This window comes from Dryobates pubescens, chromosome 32, assembly GCF_014839835.1.
Source record: "Dryobates pubescens isolate bDryPub1 chromosome 32, bDryPub1.pri, whole genome shotgun sequence".
Taxonomy (NCBI): Eukaryota; Metazoa; Chordata; class Aves; order Piciformes; family Picidae; genus Dryobates; species Dryobates pubescens.
This window is the reverse complement of record NC_071643.1, coordinates 4896561-4915365: the sequence shown is the minus strand read 5'-3', so window position 1 is coordinate 4915365 and position 18805 is coordinate 4896561. Positions and strand designations below refer to the sequence as shown.

Below are 18805 nucleotides of genomic sequence, written 5' to 3'. Positions count from 1 at the left end.
AATAAATTTACAACTGTATATGAAATACATTTGCCATCAACTAGACTTTCAGATATGCAGTTCTCAATTATTCCCAGATTTATAGCTTGTAGTGCTGGTGATGTGGGAGTGGAATTTGTAGTAGCAAGACAAAAACAAAAAGCCCCAAATGCTCTTGCAAGCCTTTGGGCAACATCAGTTTTTGCTGATACCCACTACTATGCTTGCAAGATGGATCGTGTCTTTTCATCTCAGCCCTGGCAACACTCAGTTGGGACTTCTTTGCCAGCTTATATGAAAAGATATTTATAATGAAGCTAGAAGGAGAAGCATAGAATCACCTGGGTTGGCAGGGACCTCTACAGGTGATCAAGTCCAACCTCACTCCATTGAGCAGGGACATTCTCAGTGTCTAAGTGCAGGGTTCTACACATTGGCTGCAACAGCCGCATGCAGTGCTACGGGCTGGGGTTGGAGTGACTGGAGAGCAGCCAGGCAGAAAAGGACCTGGGAATACTGGTTGACAGTAGGCTAAACATGAGCCAGCAATGTGTCCAGGTGGCCAAGAAGGACAATAGCATCCTGGCCTGGATAGTGTGGCCAGCAGGACTAGGGAAGTCATTCTGCCCCTGTGCTCAGCACTGGTTAGGCCACACCTTGAGTCCTGTGTCCAGTTCTGGGCCCCTCAGTTCAAGAAAGTCATTGAGTTGCTGGAATGTGTTGAGAGAAGGGTAACAAAGTCTGGTGAGGGGTCTGGAGCACAAGTCCTATGAGGAGCAACTGAGGGAGCTGGGGTTGCTTAGCCTGGAGAAGAGGAGGCTCAGGGGAGATCTTATTGCTGTCTACAACTACCTGAACGGAGGTTGTAGCTAGGTTGGAGTTGGTCTCTTCTCTCAGGCAACCAGCAACAGAAACAAGAGGACACAGTCCCTAGAGGTGTGTAAGAAGAGACTGGATGAGGCACCTAGTGCCATGGTCTAGTTGATTAGATAGGGTTGGGTGGTTGGTTGGTTGTGGTTGATTCTGTGATTCTGAGATCAGGCTGCCCAGAGCCCTGTTGAGCTTCACCTTGAATATCTCCAAGGAAAGGGCCTCAACCTCTCTCTGGGCAACCTGTTCCAGTGCTCAACCATCTTTATTGTAAAGAACTTGTTCCTAACATCCAATCTAAATCTACTCTTCTCCAATTTCAGGCCATTGCCTCTCATCCTATCACTGCAGCCCTCTGTAAACTGTATGCAGTTCCTCTCCAGACTTCTTGTAGTCTTGTAGGCTTCCCTTAAGGTATTGGAAGGCTACCAGAAGGTCTCCCTGGAGCCTTCTCTTCTCCAGGCTGAACAGCCCCAACTCCCTCAGCCTGTCCTCATAGCAGAAGTGCTCCAGCCCCCTGATTATTTTCATGGCCCTCCTCTGAACCCACTCCATCAGGTCCACGTCATTCCCGTATTGAGGGCTCCAAAGCTGGACACAGTACTCCAGGTGAGGTCTCACCAGAGGAGAGTAGAGTGGGAGAATCACCCCTTTCAATCTAATGATGGTATTGACATTGAGAAGCATTTTCAGGCAGGCTTTACCATTGGAATGACAGCCCAGCACTCCATCCTTGATGCTGCATTCCTCTCGAACTCCACACTCCCAGCTTGTGCATGCAATGACGTTATTGGCATGGCAGGTGCAGCGTTCAGAGCAGTGATCTCCAGTGAACCAGCTTTCATTCAGCTGAGCAGGAAAACAGGAATGCAGAAGCACATACTATAAGATAGACCATTTGGGCAGTAGTAGACACACAAATGATGGTTCAAAAACTCTGGCAAAATGAGCCTACTTTGTTATTGTTAACAGTGTAAATAATTACTGTATTCTTCTTGTTGTTATTATCTTTTTCTCTCTTGGTGATAAAATATGAGATTCCCTGTTCTATTTTCTGTCTTTTGTTCTTAAAATATCTGAGGTGACTTGCCTGGTGATACTGGTTTTTGTCATCAACACAACCACAGCTGCTTTTTGGCACACATGTGTCTCCACTCAACACGTAGCCTTCCTTACAGAAGCACCCTTCCACTGGCAAGGCACTGCAGGAATCAGGTGCTGAAATGTCCATGCAGGTAGAGGGACACCTAGTACCACAGCTCTTGTAAACACTGCCTCCAGGACAGGGCATTGCTAGAAAGAAAAAGAAAACATAAGATCACTAAAAAGGGCAAAGTCATGATAAAACTTTCCCTGTTCCCTGAAAATGCTTAGAACAACTGTTGGAAAGTCTGACATTGGAGACTGCTGTATACAAAGGATTTTCTTGCCACGTGAGATAGCTGAGTAAGACAGGTGGGCCACCCTGCACTTCCCCTCCCAGAGGATGCCAAACATTGCACGTTTGCTTTAAGGGAAGGTCTGCTGTGATCATACAGAACTTATTGTGCATGGTTCAGTAAACCTTCTCCTGCAGGTGATATAAAGTCACCCCATTGAACAAATCAAAGGACCTCTTCACATACCAGCTGTTATGGTGCATTACTGCAGCTGCTATTGGGACACCTGCCATATCTTTAAAAATAAAGCAGGAAGCCACACTCCATCTTTCACTGAGACCCCTTGAGGAAAATAAGTTCTAGTGCCACGTCCCATGTGCTCGTGGTAGAACTGGGCTTCTATCTTTCATAGAATCATAGAATTGTAGAATCAATAAGGTTGAAAAAGACCTCAGAGATCATCAAGTACAACCTGTCACCCAACACCTCATGACTAACTAAACCATGGCACCAAGTGCCACATCCAATCCCCTCTTGAACACCTCCAGGCACAGTGACTCCACCACCTCCCTGGGCAGCACATCCCAATGGCTAATAACTCTCTCTGGGAAGAACTTTCTCCTCACCTCCAGCCTAAACCTCCCCTGGCACAGCTTGAGACTGTGTCCTCTTGTTCTGCTGCTGGTTGCCTGGGAGAAAAGACCAACCCCCACCTGGCTACAACCTCCTTTCAGGTAGCTGTAGATAGCAATAAGCTCTCCCCTGAGCCTCCTCTTCTCCAGGCTAAACAATCCCAGCTCCCTCAGTCTCTCCTCACAGGGCTGTGCTCGAGGCCTCTCCCCAGCCTCGTTGCCCTTCTCTGGACACATTCAAGAGTCTCAATGTCCTTAAATTGAGGGGCCCAGAACTGGACACAGGACTCAAGGTGTGGCCTAACCAGCACTGAGTCCTGGGGCACAATGACTTCCCTGATCCTGCTGGCCACACTATTTCTGATACAGGCCAGGATGCCTTCTTGGCCACCTGGGCACACTGCTGGCTCATGTTCAGCCTACTGTCAACCAGTACCTCTAATCCCCTTTCTGCCTGAGTGCTCTCCAGCCACTCTGATCCCAGCCCAGTCCCCAAAAGCATGGTCCCCAGGGACCATTGCATTTTACAGAAATCCTCTCTTCTCAGAGATGCCCAGTGATAGGACAAGGGGTATGGGGGCAAGCTGGAGCATTGAAGCTTCCATGTGAACATAAGGAAAAACATTTTCACTGTGAGGGCGACGAAACACTGAAACAGGCTGCCCAGAGAGGTTGTGGAGTCTCTGTTTCTGGAGACATTCAAAACCTGCCTGGACGTGTTCCTGCGTGGCTTGCTCTAGGTGATCCTGCTTTGGCAGGAAGGTTGTCCTGGATGATCTTTTGAGGTCCCTGCCAACCCCTAATTGTTCTGTGTGATTCTGTATCCAAATGTTCTTGAAAATTAGGATTTAATACAGCCTCTGGCGTGGTAGTGAAACTGGAGCAGGCTCAAGACATGACAAAAGACAGACTATACTCCAAGCATAAAATGGCACAACATGCATGAACACAGCAGAGGAGGATGAGCACACTTTTGAAGCTTAGATCCAAAGTATTCAGAAGTCACAATACTCACGGCAAAGAGTAGAATTCCTCCACTCTATGCATATGCCAGCACTGACACAGGACTCAGCATAGGCCTGCAGGCCATAGCACAAGGATGTTGCCTGTCCATCAGTGAAACACATGTCATAAACACAGTTCTCAAAGAAATTTTCTGGAGGCACTTTGGCATGACAGTCCTTGAAGATTCCTGTGTAAATCAAGAAAGGTGTATGTATGTATGGATAGATAAATAGATAGTTACATAGATAGATAGATAGATAGATAGATGGATAGATAGATGGATGGATAGATAGATAGATAGATAGATAGATAGAATGAACAAAAAAATGGGGATGGTAAGATGACCACCACCATCCACTTTCTATCACAGCATTATTATGCTATTGTGAGTAGTCCAGGATAACTTTGTGTTTTAAGTGAAACCATCCACTTGAAGTGGAGCATGCACAATGAGACTTGGCCCTCTGGATCAGACTTTCTTCTTTTTTTCATGATTAATACAACATAGTTTACAGAAAGAAGAGCTCCTGGCTAGGCAAGCCACTCATTCCAGAGTGCAGGGAATGTGCACAGAATTTCAGATCAGTTGTCTGCAATACACACACTGACAGTGCCTTCTGAACTACTTATTTTAACGAGCCGAGTCCAAGGCACTATAATGCAAAGAGCAGCTATGGCTCCCTGAGCACAGTCTCAGATGGTCTTCATGGACACATTGGCACTGTCTGAATGATTGACATGTTTTGACCTGAGAGTTTTATGTTAGCCATTTACACTGGAGGTTTTATATGCTTGCAGTGTGTGCTCAGAACAAGGGAAAACAGAGCTATAAAGTGCTCCATCCCATGACTCACAGGGAACTTCCAGCATACTACCTGTTGGGTCTGTGATCATGCCACATGCTGTGTTTTTCTTTGCTTCGTTCTCCAGCACAGGATCACACTGCTCTTCTGTACCAGTGGAGCACCTGGGGAAAGCAAACAAAACCAAAAGGTGTTTTTCACATCTCTTACTCTCAGATTTTCAGTGGAAAACTGACATATGAGAACCCTGCACAACTGGATGTAGTTTACTACAATCACAAGACTTCATCCAGCTTCTTTGAAAAGCTGATGTCAGCCCTGTTACTGAATGGTCTTCCTTTTTGATGCCTCCTGGGCTAATCAAAGGCTTATTCTTAGCTGGGGGGAGGGGAGGGGGAAGGAAGGAAAAAGGGAAGAAAAAAACCAAAGCTATGGGATCTAATCAGTTATGGTTTCCAGTCAGGTTTGCAAACTGGACTGGAGTCCCAACCTCCTTCACAGTCATCAGACAGTTCTCTCTTTGCAAAACAAGACCGAAAAGGCACAAGCCCTCTTCATCTGTTTAATATAAATGAGTAGCTCCCTGCTCCTAATGGGCTGTTGGTAGATGTGAAATGGTGCTGGTTGACAAAGCCAGTGAGGAGATAGATGTTTGGTTTTTATAGAGTTATATTAGCAAATGGGAAATGATTGAATTAATTGACATACCAGCTGTTACCATCAGGCACCAGCCAGCTCTGTCCAAGATCATTGGATCCACTTGCAATGTCACCACTGGGCTTTATGTTGTCATCATTTGGATCACCATTATAATTACCTGTGAGGATAAAAAGAGACATGTGAAGTTCACAACCAAATCCAGGTTTCAGGCTATAAAATGAACTACAGAGGGTGTACATGCAACATCAGTGTGTCCTGGGCAAAATAAGAAGAGCCCAATTGAGCTTTAACTTTACCACTGACAAGAACTGCTGTTTAGAGACTTGTGGACTTGAAGCAAGAGGACTCCAAGTTCTTATGTAACTAGATCACATTGCTTAGCTAAATAATCTGAACTCATTCCCTTGGATCCTAGCTGTAAAATGTTGGACCAAATATTAAATGGTGTTATTTGGACCATTATGTTCCTAGGCAGACTTCCTGAGCTGCAGGTGTGAAAAATCCACGGAGAGATAATCAAACTAGAAAATTTCAGGTGATTCCAATCAAAGGACAATCAGAAACTCCCAAGGCAAGCTATTCCTGCAATTTCTACACTCCCATTCCCATCCTGGGCTACATTTCATATAATCACCTGGATTTCAAAATATTGTTCCACCAAAACCTGCTCAGGTTCAGGCGTTAGCAACGTTGCTGATGAAAAATTCTGGGTCACTACCAATCCCAGACTGCTCCTGCTCTCATTATCTACATCAGCTTCCTGTGACTTAGTTATTTTTCTATCCCATTGTAATAGGAGTTCTTACAGACCATTGTAGAATGTACCCTTTTTGTCTGACCTTTCTCACAGGGCTCAAAGTTCTCTGTGTTTTGTACCCTATATAGCACTCCATATGCTGTGGTATTTTAATTTGGGGATTAGAGTATGGCTTGCTTTCTTATTCATGAAGTCTGTTGTCTCATGATTATCCATGCTGGATCCTTGACACTGCTTTCCTTTAATGTAGACACTGCCTTCCTTTAATGTAGACACTGCCTATCTTAGCTAGACTAAAGAGCAGGCAAATACAAGCCTTAGAAGTCTCATTTTTCTTTTCTTTTTCTTTCTTCCTCCCACCTCCCCATTTGATCTTATAAACATGATCACTCAAGCTGTATAAACACCTCCTAAAACAACAGGGGAAAACAGCAGCAGGACAACTTTAGAATGTTGACATTAAGCTATTGAGGAGAGGAGAGGTTCGGAGAGGAGAGGAGAGGAGAGGTTCGGAGAGGAGAGGTTCGGAGAGGAGAGGTTCGGAGAGGAGAGGTTCGGAGAGGAGAGGAGAGGAGTGGTTCGGAGAGGAGAGGAGAGGTTCGGAGAGGAGAATTAACCAGGTTGGAAGAGACCTTTGAGATCGAGTCCTACCTATCACCCAACACCACCTAATCAACTAAACCATGGTACTAAGCACCCCATCCAGTCTCTTCGTAAACACCTCCAGGGGTGGTAACTCCACCACCTCCCTGGGCAGCATATTCCAATGGCCAGTCTCTCTTTCTGTGAAGAACTTCCTCCTAACATCCAGCCTAAACCTCCCCTGGTGCAGATTGCTCTTTGCTCTGACAAAGGTCTCAGGTTGTTATGATTCACAAAATGAAATGGTACAGCATCCCTCATGCCAAACAAGAGACAAAGACGTCAGAATGTAAGCAACAGAAGAATGTCTGTGCAGAATTCTTGAGTAGATGCATGCAAGTCATCTGCCTAAATTTGAACTGTAGAACTAAAGTGGGGGGGGGGGGTGTTTATTCATCTAAAAATGTTATTTGTAGTTACACCTCACAACATTCCAAGTGAATTGCATGTTACCAGGAGTTTTGCAAGTAACAGTTCTTAGAAACAGAAACAAATTCCAGCAAGTTTTCTTCACTGCTGCAAATTCTAGTCCATTTGAGAAGGACTAGCTGTGTCTAGAACACGTATGGCATGCTGAGAAAAAATGTTTCAGCAATCACTAGCCTCCACAACTCATAAAACAGTGACTGAGCCTTTGACTTACCGCAGAGGCCGCAGAGCAGACCACTGTAATTAGAGGGCACAGAGACTTCTGCGTAGTGATTGCCGTCGTATCTCACCCACAGTCCAAAGTCAGTTTCCACAAGAACATATCCACCACTGCTTTGAATACTGATCTTCTCCTCAATAAATACAGGCAGATTCACTCTCCTGCCGTTCACCTGCACAGAGAGTTGTCCAAGTTAGTGTCTGACTGCTGGGACTCATACAATTAGAAGAGATTAGTGAAAGAGCTGATCTTGGGCACAGGGGAATTGGGAGTAATTAAAAATCACTTCATCTGAGCAAGTTTGTTTAGGCATCTTTTTAAAATAGGTCCATTTAACTAGTGAAAAGAGCAAGTTTGCTCTAAATTTCCTGGAGAAAATATGGCATTACCTGCATGCCAGTTTTAAAATGTCTTAAATAAGAATTTTCTTACATTCACTTTCTTGTTTTTCAGCAAGGAAATCTGGTTGCCGTAGACTTCCACTTGCACTGACTTCACATAAGAGACCCTGGTGTTGGCTCCTCGGTGCTCATTTGTTGTGGACACATCGAAGTATGGAACCCTCTCAGAGACATTACACACTTTGGAGAGGGTGTAAGTGCAATTTCCCATGAAATTATGAACTCTGTGGTCAAAAGTGTTGTAGTGTGGATCCCCAGAGGCACTGCAGGAAGCACGGCCTGGGAGGAAAGACAGAATAATTACCTCTGAATCTCTATCAGATTTCTGCAGCTGCTTTGGTCTTTGTTTGTTTGCTTTACTTTGTAATTGCTCCTCAGATATAACAGTCATAGCATCAATCAAGAATATTCCAAAGCCCAACACAGCCTCCTGTCTTTGGACCCATAAAGTATCTGTATTCTCGTGTATCACAACCCTATGCCTGATGTTGAAGAAGAAATATAAGCAAAAAGCTTTGATATTTAAAAACACCTTTGTTAGTAAGACATTGAAATATAAAGAGGAGCAGTGAGGTTTCAGTGTCCATGTCTGAAAGGCTGTTTCTGAACAGGAAGAATTTAATCCAAACCCTTAAGGGTTGGTTAGCCAGAATAAACCACTGCACTGCCAGATGTCTGGGGTTCTGTACTCCTATCAGGTAGCACTGCACTGCCAGAGGTCTGGGGTTCTGTACTCCTATCAGTTAGCAGTGCACTGCCAGATGTCTGGGGTTCTGTACTCCTATCAGGTAGCACTGCACTGCCAGAGGTCTGGGGTTCTGTACTCCCATCAGTTAGCACTGCACTGCTGGGTGTCTGGGGTTCTGTACTCCTATCAGGTAGCACTGCACTGCCAGAGGTCTGGGGTTCTGTACTCCTATCAGTTAGCACTGCACTGCTGGGTGTCTGGGGTTCTGTACTCCTATCAGTTAGCACTGCACTGCCAGAGGTCTGGGGTTCTGTACTCCTATCAGTTAGCACTGCACTGCCAGAGGTCTGGGGTTCTGTACTCCTATCAATTAGCACTGCACTGCTGGGTGTCTGGGGTTCTGTACTCCTATCAGTTAGCACTGCACTGCCAGAGGTCTGGGGTTCTGTACTCCTATCAATTAGCACTGCACTGCTGGGTGTCTGGGGTTCTGTACTCCTATCAGTTAGCACTGCACTGCCAGAGGTCTGGGGTTCTGTACTCCTATCAATTAGCACTGCACTGCCAGAGGTCTGGGGTTCTGTACTCCTATCAGTTAGCAGTGCACTGCCAGAGGTCTGGGGTTCTGTACTCCTATCAGTTAGCAGTGCACTGCCAGAGGTCTGGGGTTCTGTACTCCTATCAATTAGCACTGCACTGCCAGAGGTCTGGGGTTCTGTACTCCTATCAGTTAGCACTGCACTGCCAGAGGTCTGGGGTTCTGTACTCCTATCAGTTAGCACTGCACTGCCAGAGGTCTGGGGTTCTGTACTCATACCAAATAGCACTGCACTTCCAAATGCCTGAGGTTCTGTACTCCTATCAGTTAGCACTGCACTGCCAGAGGTCTGGGGTTCTGTACTCCTATTAGTTATGGAATTCCTCTTGTACACTGCATAAACAAGATGTCATTTACACACTGCTGAAAAAAACAAACACCCAAACACCAAAACACAAACAACAAACCTGAATCTAATTAGGCAGTACTAATTTGCGCAAATGGAGGTACATTGCCTGTGTGCCTTCGTGTGTGTGAGCTGGGTGAGGTTTAGAGCTGTAATGAAAAAACCTCCCATTTTTCAACAAAACAATCTTCCCATCAAACCTTAGAAGAGTTGAGCTTGCAAGGGTTTTATGGTATTTATCACCAGCAACAAATAATGAAAAGATGGCATGTGACAAAAATAGTTACACTTAGGGTCGTGCTTACATGTCAACCATAACTGCTTAAGCACAAGCTATTAAACAGCAATAATGATGATTAAACCCCACAGAAGACATCCAGATTGACAAGGGGAGCCAGAACTCTCTTGCTCTTAACAAGCTGACACAGGTAGGAGTGCTTAAAATTGGAGGAAAGAAGCAGTGAAAACATCTCAACTATTAGTGTATCTTCTAACTAGCAATAACCACAATGATTTCAGGACCACATAATTGGATCATATTCAAAATATATTAAAAATATAGGAAGTTAGAATAGAGTAGGCTACAATAAGCCAGGTTGGAAGAGACCTTCAAGATCATTGCATCCAACCCATCATCCAACACCATCTAATCAACCAAACCATGGCAGCAAGCACCCTATCAAGTCTCCTCCTAAACACCTCCAGGGATGGTGACTCCACCATCTCCCCGGGCAGCACATTCCAATGGGAAATCACTCTCTGTAGAATTTCTTCCTGACCTCCAACCTAAACCTCCCCTGATGCAGCCTGAGACTGTGTCCTCTTGTTCTGGTGCTGGTTGCCTGGGAGAAGAGACCAACCTCTGCCTGTCTACAACCTCCCTTCAGGTAGTTGTAGAGAGCAAGAAGGTCTCCCTTGAGTATCCAGGCTAATCAACCCCAGCTCCCTCAGCCTCTCCTCACAGGGCTGTGTCCAAACCCCTCACCAACTTCGTTGTTCTTCTCTGGACACGTTCCAGCAAATCAACATCTTTCCTAAACTGAGGGGTCCAGAACTGGACACAGGGCTCAAGGTGTGGCCTAACCAGTGCTGAGTACAGGGGCACAATGACCTCCCTGCTCCTGCTGGCCACACTGTTCCTTATACAGGCCAGGATAAACTTCAGAATCCTGCAACAATAAGATCTAGTGGAAAAATTGGGATAGAAAAGGGTGATTTAAATATTCATGAACAGGGCAAAAAAAAGGTTGTATGAGACAATTATCAGACAGCTGACTTACTAACACCAAGAAAATCAGTACTGTGACAACAAAAAAGATGGAGGCTATGACTCTTGTACATTCACTACCCAGAAAGAATATCAGAAATAAAGGATTGTGCCACCAATGGGATTGTATGAGCAAGGAAATGCTCTGACCCTCGATTCTAAGGAATCAATCACTTGGCTACAGGACATCAATTAAAAAAAGAGCAGTTGTGACAGGTAGTAAGGCACAGGGATGGGAAATGAGAGTATCTGAGCTGGGTGTGGGTCTTGGTGTTGATGGTATGAGTGGAGACTGAGTTGTAGTTCTTGTTGGGGGGACCATGGGTGTTGGTGTTGAAGGACCTAGCACAAGAGAGAGTTAGAGAAGATCTGTGGCCAAAACAAGAGAGGGATCTGTTCCTGGCAATTGCATCAGGTTTTCTGAACACCCTGACACCATACCTAGAGTGGAGCATGGCAGGGAAAGCACTATAATTTCTCAGCAAAATCCCCAGCATTTGAGCGCTTTCCCACCAGTCTAACTGGCAGACAGAAGGAGAAACAGAGAGTCTAGACCACAGACACTCCACCCCTTGGCCTGGACCCTTAATGAAAGCTTAATGGAACACTCATCACAAGCAGTAAAAGATGGAGAGAGACCATAAGAGTTCATATGACTGTACCTGAGCTGGGTGTTGGTCTTGGTGTTGATGGTGGATGTGGAGGCAGCGTTGTAGTGGTTGTAGAGGGCACTGTGGGTGTTGGTGTTGATGGTGTGCTTGGAGGCTGTGTTGTAGTGCTTGTAGGGGGGACTGTGGGTGTCAGTGTTGATGGTGTGCTTGGAGGCTGTGTTGTAGTGCTTGTAGGGGGGACTGTGGGTGTCGGTGTGGATGGTGTGCTTGGAGGCTGTGTTGTAGTGCTTGTAGGAGGGACTGTGGGTGTCGGTGTTGATGGTGTGCTTGGAGGCTGTGTTGTAGTGCTTGTAGGGGGGACTGTGGGTGTTGGTGTTGATGGTGTGCTTGGAGGCTGTGTTGTAGTGCTTGTAGGGGGGACTGTGGATGTCGGCGTTGATGGTGTGCTTGGAGGCTGTGTTGTAGTGGTCGTAGAGGGGACTGTAGGTGTTGGTGTTGATGGTGTGCTTGGAGGCTGTGTAGTAGTGGTTGTAGAGGGGACTGTGGGTGCTGGTGTTGATGGTGTGCTGGAAAGCTGCGTCGTAGTGCTTGTTGTAGGGACCGTGGGTCTTGGTGTTGACAGACCTGAAACAAGAGAGCATTAGAGATTTGCACCCAACCTCACTCAGTGACAGTCTCTAGCTACACTTTCCAAAACCAAGACTTGTACCTGCACAGGATCCCTGTTCAATGGACAGATCATCCAATGCCACATCACTCCGGATATCTTCACCCCACTGTCCCTCCAGGATAATCTAAGGGAAGGATGGTTCCCAGCATTAGCTCCAGCCACGTGTGTGCCATTACAAAGGGTGACTCATCTCAGATGGCAGTGGGAGCCTGCGTCCTTACCTGCATGTCTCCTGTGCCATGCACTGTCACCTCTCCCAAGTGCCATTCGTCCCCATGGGTCCCAGTTCTTTCCCAGACCAGCACTAGCTCGTCCTCCTTCACCACATACACCCTCAGGCCCATGGTTTCAGCCGTTCCGTGCATGTGGTACCAGAAGCGGAAGCAGTGAGGTCCTTCTGAGCTGCACACGGGGCTGACCAGCTGGCCCACAAAGCCAGCAGAGTCATCGCTGCCTTGCAGGTAGATGTAGTAGCCATCTGAAACAAAGTGTGAGCCACTTGGTCACACACCCACCAATACGCACAAGGCAGCCAGGGGCACTGCAAGCACTGCCCTGGGAACAGCCACGGCTACAGCTGACGGCAGGCCAACAGAGTGGAGACAAAACAGGTCCTGTGCCACACACAAGCCTCACGAGCCCTGCATCCACCTATGAGCTGTGCTCTCTAGGCCATGGCAGCTGTATGGCTTGGACTGGGCAACAGCACCACTCCAAAGCACCGCCGCAGGTCTCAGCACTGGCTCTGTGTCCTTGGAGACCTCTCAGCACTGGCTTCTGGAGAGGCCAGCATCTCCTCAGAGAGCAGTTCCTGTTCCCCTGAGACAGCCAGGTCATCAAGATTTGTATTTCTTTCCCAGTTGCATGCCAGGGCCTTGCCAGCCCTGTGGGTACCACAGGCTGATTCCAAGGCCTGGAAAGCTTCCTGAAGGAAGGCTCTGGCTCTGGCTCTGAGGAGACTGCCACAGCCAGCTCTGGATCCAGGCTAGGAAACGTGGCCAGTGCTTGCTGTTAGAAGAGGCCTGCTGCCACCTTGCCAAGGACACCCCTCTGCCTGAAGCTCTGCTGTATGCCGAGTGCCGTTCCTACCTCCCGTTGTGTGGTCAGAAGAGGGGCCGGTATTTGGCGTGGGCGTTGGCCCCTTGTTCCTTATCCAGTCAATGCTGTTAGAGTCTGGCTGGGTCCATGCACAGAAGTCATTTTCGAATGTGCAGGTGAAATTGCAGTCTGTGCTGGGAGCTGGATGTGGAGCAGAAAGGAAAGCAAAGTTTTGAGAGTGAGGCTGAGGCCATGTTTTTGTTATGTCCCACAGGGCAGCACCTGCATCCCTGACATACTTGGGGCCAGGTGAGAATGGCTGGCTAAGTGGAAGTGCACAAGAAGAGTGGGTGTCATGTCCAGTAACATGGTTACAAAGAGCCTCAAGGGCCCAGCAGAGTGGTTAAGTGGTGCACAGGAAAACCTCCCACCAACAGCCCCATTGCCTGAATGGGGACCACAAAGGAGATGAACAGGACGCTAGTCACAAGCAGTAGCAGATGAAGAAAGAGGGACTGTAAGAGTACCTGAGCTGGGTGTGGTCCTTGGTGTTGATGGTGTACTTGGAGGCTGTGTTGTAGTGGTTGTAGAAGGAACTGTAGGTGTTGGTGTTGATGGGGTGCTTGGAGGCTGTGTTGTAGTGGTTGTCGAAGGCACCGTGGGTGTTGGTGTGGATGGGGTGCTTGGAGGCTGTGTTGTAGTGGTTGTAGAAGGCACCGTGGGTATTGGTGTTGAAGGACCTAGCACAAGAGAGGGTTAGAGGACATTGGCAGCCACACCTCAGCTGGTGACAGTCTCGAGTTACCCTTTCCCAATCCAAGCTTTGTACCTGCACAGGACACTTACCACAGACAGTGCCGGCACTCCAGTCTCCCAGAGCAACACCTGCCTCAGCACAGGCTGTGGCGTAGGCCCCCAGGTCTTTGCATAGCTGCTCCGTGCTGCCCTCTGTGCCACACTGGTCATAGACACAGCTCTCAAAGTATGTCTTGGGTGGCAGAACCACATGGCAGGGCTGGAACGGGCCACTGAGTTGTGTGAGGATTGCACACTGCTTGTTAGCTGCCTCCTCCTCGGAGGGGGAGCAGGATGCAGGAGGGCTGATGGCTGGGTCACATCTGCAAAGCAGACAGAGAGCCCTGAGCGCACAGCACCGTGTGGAAATCAGACACACCGATTCCCGAGCTCCTCCCCAGCCAAAGCCTCAGCCTCTGGAGCTCAGATCCCTTGCTGAGTTAAGGCACACACAGCTCTCATTGGCAAATATGGGCAACAAGGCTCATGGACACCCTTGCCTTCTGCACAGAAGCCAAGGGGCAAGGCGGTTTTCATCCCAACAGCTTAGGCAAAGCATTGTGACAAGGCCCTGGGGTCAGTAACGGTGAGATGCAGCATGTGGAGTGGGATGGCAGGGCCCTGAAGAGAGATCACCAAGGACCCCAGAGCACAGTGCCTATTCAGAGAGAGCACCATGCATCCTGAGCACCTGGAGGGCCCTGGGCACTGCTGCAAGCAGGCAAGCGTTAGGGGAAAGAGGGATGGATACACATCTGGCATGCTGTTGCAGACAGGACAACCTGCTGGTGTGTGTAGCAGAGAGGTAGGCGAGATGCAAGGACTCTATGCTTCTGCTTCTGTGGAGCCTCTTTGTGCCCTCACACGCTTCACCACAGCGTCTTGCCTCCTCTCCCTTTCCCCATGCCTACAATTCCCTACCCTTCTTCCTCGTGCTACACACAGCTTCCCTCTGCCACACTCCCCTTTGTCCATCATCCACACAACGCAACAAGGACTCACGGCCACTCGTCATCCGGCACCATCCAGCTGGCTCCAAATTCATTGAAGTCAGGCACGACAACCCCATCGGGTCGCATGAAGTCGTCCTGCTGGCTCCCAGTGTACGTCCCACACAGCCCACAGAGCTTGCCCTTGTGCTTCTCAGACACCTTCACGAGAAGCTCCTGGTCCCCATCAAACTGCAGCTGCAGGCCCAGCTTGGTAGAAACCTGCACGTAGGAGCCACGCAGGGAAACGTTCACGCCGGGAGCAGGAGAAGCAGGCAGGAGGGCTGGAGCACCGTTTATCTGAAGAGGGAGGAGAGAGGGAGACAGAGGCATAAAGAGATGCCCTCCATTGAGAGGTCACTGTTCTTCACGGTGATGGTTTGAGGGTGCAGCTGATCAGAAGCACCAGTGGCATGAGAAACCCCGTCTGGGATTGTGAGAACAGCAGTGCCTGTGCATGAGGCACGCCAAAAGCTCAGAAGAACGAGCTGCACATCTGCTGCTGCAGGAGCAGCCACAGCTGCCCTGCTCAGAGCCTCTGTGCTCTGCTGTGAGCATGCCAGCAGGCTCAGGGAAGATCAGGCTCCTCTTGGGGTGCTTAGTGGTGCCTCCTAGGGCACCTGCTGTTGCCAGAGGTAAAACAGAGAGGCTTACGTAGACCGCCTTGTTCTTGAGCAGTGCAATGTGGAGACCTTCCATGGACAGTGCCACAGAGTTGAGAGCTGTCCAGCTCTGGCTGCCCCGATGCTCGTTGCGAGTGGTGAGGCTGAAGCCGACGGAGGAGCTGTCACAGCCTGTCACCACTGTGTAGTTGCAGGAGCCCTGGAAGTGGTGAAGCTTCCCATCGAAGGTGCTGTAATGGGGGTCACCGTAGATGTGGCAGACAGCAGTGCTGGCTGGGTAACAGCCCCTCTGGCCATTCTGAATCTTGCAGACCTCGTCCTCAGCACAGGACAGCGCAGAGCAAACCATCTGGCCGTTGGCTGCACAGCGGCACTGGCGGCTGCAGTTCTCGCTCACGGAATATTCTCCCTCCTGCAGGCAGAGGAGCATCGAGCGTCAGTGCTTCGGGCAGGAAAACAGAGGCCAGGGCGTGCCCTGGGAGGGCTGCAGGCTAGAGCAGGGGTTTCACTCACGCTGTAGTAGTTGCCCTCAAAGAGGCAGCCACAGCGGGCCTCAGGCACACAGGTGTCTCCGCTGAGGAGGAAGCCAGAGGTACAAGCACACCCCTCCATGCAGGGCTTGGAGCAGCTCTGTGGGGCTTCTCGGTCAGCACAGGTGGCAGGACAGCCCGTCATGCAGGGGTCGTAGTAGCTGTTGGCAGGGCATGGCAAAGCTGCAAGGCAAAGGGGACAAGTAGGACCACTAAGTCCAGGAGGAAGGATGAGCTTCTGGGGAGGAGAAGACTAAAGACCCGCTTTGGCCAGAGGGTCTGGGCACAGGCAGCAGCTTCCTTGCCTTCTGGCAACAGCCAGGCAGGTACTCACGGCAGAAGGTGGCGTTCCTCCAGGGAGCAAGAGTCACACCGGCGGCCTGGCATGCGTCAGCGTAGGCCTCCAGAGCAGCACACAGGAACTCCTGCCCACCGCCCAGGGCACAAAGGTCATAGGAGCAGGTCTCAAAGTAGCTCTGGGGGTTGATCACACCGTGGCACCTCTCAAAGGCTCCGGGACTGGCAGTCAGCATGCCACAGAACTGCTGCGATTGGTAGAGCTCCTCCTTGTCGGAACTGCATGGTGGGATGGGGACAGGGACGCCGCAAGAGGGGTCATCGTCTGGGACCTGCCAGCTCTCCCCCAGCGCATTGGAGTCTGGGGCCTGCTGCCCACTGGGCATCATGTAGTCGTCCTCTTTCCGGTTGTTGAAGTTCCCGCACATGCCACAGGTCAGGTTGAAGTAGGCTGTGGGCACCTTCACTTCCACAGAGTGGTCAGCGTCGTAGGACACTTGGAGCTTGAAGTCTGTCTCCAGGACGATGTAGCGGCCGCTCCTGCTCACAGTCAGGGCACCTCCCGCTGCGCTCACCGGCAGGGTCTGGCGCACGTTGTTCACCTGGAGCGGACACAGCACGTTGCGCCCTGGACTTGGCCACGGCCGGCCTCTGGGGAAAACACCTTCCAGGTGCCTGTCCCAGCAAACCGGTGCCCATGATGCACTCACACAGGGGTGCTGCAGAGGCTGTCAGAACCGTGTCTGCTCTGCACTTTGCAGGGGCCTCTGTTCAACAGCAGCCACATTCCCACTTGGCCTCTTTCCCCTCCAACCCCCCTGCGCAAAGGGAAAACAAAGCAACCCGGCGGCTTCAGGGAAAGCCCCTGCCCGCACCCGGGACAATGGGGATGTCTGGTACCTGCCAGGCCCTGCCAAGAAAAGACAGCCCTGCCCTGCTGCCGCACCACGCTCGGCTCAGCCCCACTGCCTACCAGCACTTGGCTCTTCTCTTTCTTGACCATCCGAACGCGCTGTCCGTACACCTCAACCTGGACCTCCCGCACATAGGACACCCTGGGGCTGCCACGATGCTCGTTCTTGGCCTCAACGTTGAAGTAGGGCAGGGAGCTGGTGTTGGAGCACACTTTGGCCAGGGTGTAGGTGCAGTTGCCCATGAAGTTGTGTGTCAGCTTGTCAAAGGTGTTGTAGTGAGGGTCACCGTGGACGTGGCAGATGCCGTAGGATTCTTGGAGGCACTGAGGTTGCCCATCCTGCACCCCGCAGTACTGGCCCTCAGGGCAAGAGGCACTGGAGCACTGCACTTTGCTTCCGCGTGCGGGACACCTGCACCTGGACGAGCAGGTGTTGTCCGTCCAGAACTCTGAGCCCACAGGGTAGTGCTGCCCCTTGTGCCAGCAGCCGCACTGCTGGCTGGGCACGCAGCGGTCGTTGTAGAGCAGGTAGCCGCTGTCACACACGCAGCCCTCCACGCACGGCAGCTTGCAGCTAGCGGGAGCCATCGGGTCAGCACAGGTGGCAGGGCAGGCTGCAGCACAAGGCTCGTAGTGACTGTTGGTCGGACAGGTGATGGCTGCCAAGACAGAAGACAGAGCCATGACTTTTCACACACAACACTTCTTTGTGCAGGTCTTTCCCCCTTCAAAAAACAAGAAGCTACATTTTCTCGTTACTCTGGTGGGCTGCATGGGCATTCTGAGTCATACCTGACCAAAGGAAACAGACAATGGAGTCTCTGACTGCTGCCTTTAGACCCTTGGGCCATGCAACCAAAACCTTGCTTATTCCCCATGCCACTCTTTCACTCCTGTTCTGTGTTTTCCTGAGGGTACTGATCCGTGGCACCATACGTGGACTTACGGCAGAAGGTTGCGTTCCTCCACACAGGGATCTTGACACCCAGTGACATGCAGGCATCCACGTAGGACTGCAAGCTCTTGCACAGGACCTCGTGATCCAGCCCCAGCTCACACAGGTCATAGGAGCAGGTGTCAAAGTAAGCACTGGGGCTCAGCACAGCGTGGCACTGCTTGAACGGGCCACTGGTGTCAGTGAGAAGCCCACAGAAGCGGCTGCTGGCAATGGCTTGCTTGTCAGTCTCATTGCAGGCTGGAGTGGGAACTGGTCCGGCTGAGCAGCTGTGCAAGACAGAGAGAAGAGCCTCTGGTCACCTGTGGGCTTCTCCTGCTGCCTCTCCCTCCTTTTGCCTGATGTGCCCCACGCCTGCCAGGGGACCCACACACACCTGCTGTCGTTGGACACCTGCCAGCTGTTTCCCAGGCTGGTAGAGTCAGGCTCCAGCTCCCCTTCTGGGTTCAGGAAGTCGTCTGCTGCCATCCCGTTGTAGTTCCCACACATGCCACAAACCTTCTCCCCAAAGGTGCTTGGCAGCGTCACCTCCACCCGATGGTTCCCATCAAACTTCACCCTCAAGCCAAAGTCTGTTGTGACCACAGTGTAGAATCCACTGAACGAGACCTGCACGCCTGCAGATGGGAAGCAGGGCAGGACCTCTGGCACTCCGTTCACCTGGGAGGACAGCAAGCAGGACAGGGTTGGAGCAGCACGCTTGGCACA

At 50.2% G+C, this 18805-nt stretch overlaps 1 protein-coding gene across 1 annotated transcript in view; it reads right to left on the bottom strand.

Annotated features, from left to right (window-relative positions):
• Positions 1-18805, bottom strand: part of FCGBP (Fc gamma binding protein) — a 60913-nt gene that overhangs the window by 18611 nt on the left and 23497 nt on the right. Inside the window, exons 30-47 of the mRNA XM_054175541.1 lie at positions 18474-18757; positions 18089-18366; positions 17203-17801; positions 16267-16831; positions 15916-16115; positions 15434-15814; positions 14793-15079; positions 13955-14113; positions 13523-13735; positions 13295-13377; positions 13047-13196; positions 12179-12435; positions 12023-12081; positions 11339-11911; positions 7809-8040; positions 7371-7548; positions 5377-5485; positions 4720-4832 (exon numbers count right to left, since the gene is read on the bottom strand). Of these exons, the coding sequence (XP_054031516.1) occupies positions 4720-4832; positions 5377-5485; positions 7371-7548; positions 7809-8040; positions 11339-11911; positions 12023-12081; positions 12179-12435; positions 13047-13196; positions 13295-13377; positions 13523-13735; positions 13955-14113; positions 14793-15079; positions 15434-15814; positions 15916-16115; positions 16267-16831; positions 17203-17801; positions 18089-18366; positions 18474-18757 (4720 nt within the window). The remainder of the gene's footprint in view (positions 1-4719; positions 4833-5376; positions 5486-7370; positions 7549-7808; positions 8041-11338; positions 11912-12022; positions 12082-12178; positions 12436-13046; positions 13197-13294; positions 13378-13522; positions 13736-13954; positions 14114-14792; positions 15080-15433; positions 15815-15915; positions 16116-16266; positions 16832-17202; positions 17802-18088; positions 18367-18473; positions 18758-18805) is intronic.